The sequence below is a fragment of the Ptychodera flava genome, unplaced genomic scaffold (genome assembly GCF_041260155.1).
Source record: "Ptychodera flava strain L36383 unplaced genomic scaffold, AS_Pfla_20210202 Scaffold_83__1_contigs__length_492613_pilon, whole genome shotgun sequence".
Taxonomy (NCBI): domain Eukaryota; kingdom Metazoa; phylum Hemichordata; class Enteropneusta; family Ptychoderidae; genus Ptychodera; species Ptychodera flava.
In genome coordinates this window covers 359089-363712 of record NW_027248405.1, presented here as the reverse complement: position 1 = coordinate 363712, position 4624 = coordinate 359089, and the positions used below count along the sequence as shown (strand labels likewise).

General features: G+C 43.8%; 1 protein-coding gene across 1 annotated transcript; it reads left to right on the top strand.

The window, feature by feature from the left end:
• The first annotated feature begins 410 nt into the window (after positions 1 to 410).
• On the top strand, positions 411 to 2962 carry LOC139128996 (uncharacterized). The gene is made up of 3 exons (XM_070694672.1): positions 411 to 568; positions 993 to 2129; positions 2506 to 2962. The coding sequence occupies exons 1-2, from the start codon at positions 411 to 413 to the stop codon at positions 1912 to 1914; spliced, it is 1080 nt and encodes a 359-aa protein (XP_070550773.1). The 3' UTR covers positions 1915 to 2129; positions 2506 to 2962.
• Positions 2963 to 4624: the final 1662 nt, after the last annotated feature.

Sequence of the window (4624 nt, the reverse complement as noted above, 5' to 3'; positions counted from 1 at the left end):
CACAACTACAGATGTGTTACTTGATGAGATACGTACAAGATCTGCTAAGATGGAACCAAAGACTGTTTCTACTTTCCCCACAGTTCCAAGGGATGAACTCTCCAGACTTCAGAAAGCTGACGACCACATAGGAAGACTATGGTACTATTGGGAGAACAAACACCCGCCAACAAATAGACAGCTGATGAAAGAGACCAAATCAACACGTAAACTACTCAGAGGTTGGAAGAGAATCAAAGAAGATAATGGTGTTTTGTACCGCATTGTACATGAAACCGGACGTGAAGTTAGACAGCTATTACTTCCTGACTCACTCAAGAGTAAGTATTGTTTGCTGTACACGACCAAGTTGGACACCAGGCGTCTGAGAAGACGATTGCCCTTCTCCGGAGTAGGGTTATTGGCCCAGCATGGTCTCTGATGCAACCGACTATTGTCACAGATGTAAACGCTGTACCTTAGCCAAAGCAGGGAAGAGACTCCACCCAACTATGGGATCCCTCACTGCTAAGAAGCCTTTGGAGGTACTGGCCATGGATTTTAACCGTTTTAGAACCTGGTACCAACGGTATCGAGAACGTTCTAGTGCTTACAGATGTATTTACGAAATTCACTCAAGCCATCCCCACGCGAGACCAGAAAGCCACAACAAGTAGCGCGAGTCCTGGTTCGTGATTGGTTTGTGAGGTTTGGAGTGCCACGTAGAATACACAGCGACCAAGGTCGGAATTTTGAGAGTAAACTCATCAGTGAACTCTGTAAGGTGTATGGCATTGTGAAGAGTCGCACGACCCCATACCACCCAGAAGGGAACGGGCAATGCGAACGATTTAATCGCACACTGCACGAGCGTTTACGCACTCTACCCCTGAGAAGAAGCGTAAATGGCCAGAGTTGCTGCCAGAGTTGGTATATGCATACAACAGTACACCCCATTCGTCTACTGGGTATTGGCCGCATTACTTTTGTAATATTTTACTATTCTTTTGTAGAGAACCTTCTCTCCCTGTGGATCATTTACTAGGAATTGAGGTGGATGCCGACGACAATAGTCAGGTGGAAGAGTGGATTGCTGAGCATCACCAGAAGTTGATGGATGCATATGATATGGCCTCAAAGAAAACAGAGCGTGAAGCCCTGAGGAGGAGAGCCAGAAATGACCGTAAGGCTGATAAGACAGACTTACCAGTCGGTGCTCGAGTGTTTCTGCGGAATAGAAATACAAGAGGACGGAATAAAATACAAGATGTATGGAGTCCAGAACCATATATAGTGGTTGATCGACTTGACACAGGTGGGAACACCTATGTTGTTGAGCCTGTCGATGGAGGACGACCTAAGAAGACTGTTCATCGTGGAGAGATGTTGGATTCCAGAAGCCTTGCAAAAGACATGGAACTTGACAGTACTCCCACTGATGTGGTTAAGTCTGAAGATACGTCCTGTAGTGAGTCAGATGATGATGAATTTGACTATGGCGTTGATTGTATGCGCTGGGAGCAGTTATGTTCCGCATCACCAGAAGCAGTACCTGATCAGACCGGAAATCCAGAGGAGAAAGTAATTTCAACCTGTGGTAGTGAGCCTAGTACTTCAGTCAAAGCAGGGAAGCAGCCCTCTGACAAGAATACTCATAGCTCTGCACAACCTGGTACTGAGGAAGTGGTGAAGAATCTTACAGACAAGGTGGATATCAGACAGAGTCCAGAGCCCTTGCCGACAGAAGAAGAAACTGTAGGACTTCGACGTACGAGTCGTGAGAATGCTGGATGTCATTCTAACCCTTTTCATTTGCCCAAATCTGCTGTGAAAGAATCTACTGTTGCTTTTCAGATTGACTCGCAAGTGTTGACTAATATAGCACAGTCAAATCTTTTGATTATGCACATGATTTCTCAAACTAAATGTAATTAGCTTGTAGCTTTTGCTTGGTTGTTGAGACACCAACCATCAAGCAGGGAAGTGTGTGACGTGAGCAAATTAAACACGTGCGCATGCGTATTTGCTATATGACATTCCGCCATTTTTGTTTTAGTTGGAGTTTGAGTTAGCTCCGTATTTACTTTTTATCTGAACCATCTACCATGGTCAGATGCCATCAGAGTTTAATCGATATGCAGATATCTTTGGTAAGATGTTGAACTTTAATCCGATGTGATTTTGTCAGTTGTTTCCAAGTTATTTCTGAGATATTTACAGTTTTCCGTACTGTAGTATTTGCCTCAGTGAACTGCCATAGAAATACATAGCGTTTTCCAAACCATGTGACTTTGTATACATCGCTGCTGTGAAACTTATACAAACTTTTCTAGTTCATTGTTTGAGAGTATTTCAGAGTTTACTGCTAGGTTTATCAATTCGAGAAGTTCTTATTGACTCCGAGAAACTTGCCGATTTGAGTTTTTATCATGTTTGATGGATTTGAAGAGTTCTATGCAAACACTGTATAGTTTGTGTGTTACCGCGAGTGCCATAGCTTTACACTGCATTTACCATTTGCTTTAGGTAAGACAGTCGATTGATTCAGACTAGAGTTGCTGTCATTCAAAGCCTTACCTGTCACAGTCAGGGTGAGTGTTTGTGAAATGTATTTTTGTATCACATTTTTACGAGTATTTAGCAGTGAAGTTTATTCGTCTGTATGCCTATAGAGGTTATGCTATACATTTCCATATATACCGTGACTCGCCACTGAGGGCGCACAGTCCTTTGCTTGTCCGTATAGTGCATCTACCTGGTGTTTGACTTGTATTGTAAATTTCCTCTATGAGACTGATATCACTGTTGTGCTAGTGTCTCACGGCATGCTATATTGAAGTGATATTTATACAGAGTTTCTTTCTGTTTTTCCTTCAGGTTTTTATTTTTGTAGTCTTATGTTATAAACTACTGTGTTTGTAAACAAACCAGTGCTCTGCCTTAGTTTCTGTGGAGTCGGAAATAAAAGAACGTGTTGGATTCAGTGATCGTGTCTGTGTCCAATAAATGAGCGTTACATAATATACAATAGTTTGTTGCTCTAGTTACTGTTCATCACTGAGCATTTCAATGGTTGTAAGGCAAATAGTTGAAAAATTGAAAACCATAGGTCATGCTTCTACTATATACGCTTTGACAAAAGAAAGATCTGTAAATACATCAAAGAAAGACCAAACTATATTAAGTTCAACATCTCAGTTTGACTGAAAATCTGCAGAAAAGTTTCCTTGATGAAACTTTCATAATTTTGAGTCTCCTGAATAAACTCATAAATTGCCCCTTATAAAGATACAGTAAAACTGTTTTCGAAGCAAAAGTGTTGATACAGTATGAACACATATTGAATTGGTGCATACTTTACAAATAAAAAATACAATTTAGCAAAAGAAACCTACACAACCCTTGATAACAACCAAATGCATTTGCTATTTTCCATATCTGCATAGTCAGGGGTACAGAAAACAAGGTAACATATACTTCAGTGATAAACTACCACAGTGGCAGGTATACCAGCAGACTGTGACAACACACTGGCAGGTATACCAGCAGACTATGACCACACATTGGCAGGTATACCAGCAGAGTTTGACCACACACTGGCAGGTATACCAGCAGACTATGACCACACACTGGCAGGTATACCAGCAGACATGACCACATTCTGGCAGGTATACCAGCAGACTGTGACCACACACTGGCAGGTATACTAGCAAACTGTGACCACACACTGGCAGGTATACCAGCAGACTATGACCACACACTGGCAGGTATACTAGCAAACTGTGACCACACACTGGTAGGTATACCAGCAGACTGTGACCACACACTGGCAGGTATACCAGCAGACTGTGACCACACACTGGCAGGTATACCAGCAGACTATGACCACACACTGGCAGGTATACCAGCAGACTTGTGACGACACACTGGTAGGTATACAGCAAACTGTGACCACACCCTGGCAGGTTTACCAGCAGACTATGACCACACACTGGCAGGTATACCAGCAGACTATGACCACACACTGGCAGGTATACCAGCAGACTGTGACCGCACACTGGCAGGTATACAAGCAAACTGTGACCACACACTGGCAGGTATACCAGCAGACTATGACCACACACTGGCAGGTATACCAGCATACTGTGACCACACACTGGCAGGTATACTAGCAAACTGTGACCACACACTGGTAGGTATACCAGCAGACTGTGACCACACACTGGCAGGTATACCAGCAGACTGTGACCACACACTGGCAGGTATACCAGCAAACTATGACCACACACTGGCAGGTATACCAGCAGACTGTGACGACACATTGGCAGGTATACCAGCAAACTGTGACCACACACTGGCAGGTATACCAGCAGACTGTGACCACACACTGGCAGGTATACCAGCAGACTATGACCACACACTGGCAGGTATACCAGCAGACTGTGACCACACACTGGCAGGTATACTAGCAAACTGTGACCACACACTGGCAGGTATACCAGCAGACTATGACCACACACTGGCAGGTATACCAGCAGACTGTGACCACACACTGGCAGGTATACTAGCAAACTGTGACCACACACTGGTAGGTATACCAGCAGACTGTGACCACACACTGGCAGGTATACCAGCAGACTGTGAC

What these genes read in the sequence shown, in the direction of transcription:
- LOC139128996 (XM_070694672.1), top strand. Translation starts at nt 411, where the DNA reads ATGGTCTCTGATGCAACCGACTATTGTCACAGATGTAAACGCTGTACC. An exon ending in TTTAGAACCTGGTACCAACG is followed by an intron (nt 569 to 992) that starts GTATCGAGAACG and finishes ATTCTTTTGTAG; the next exon opens with AGAACCTTCTCTCCCTGTGG.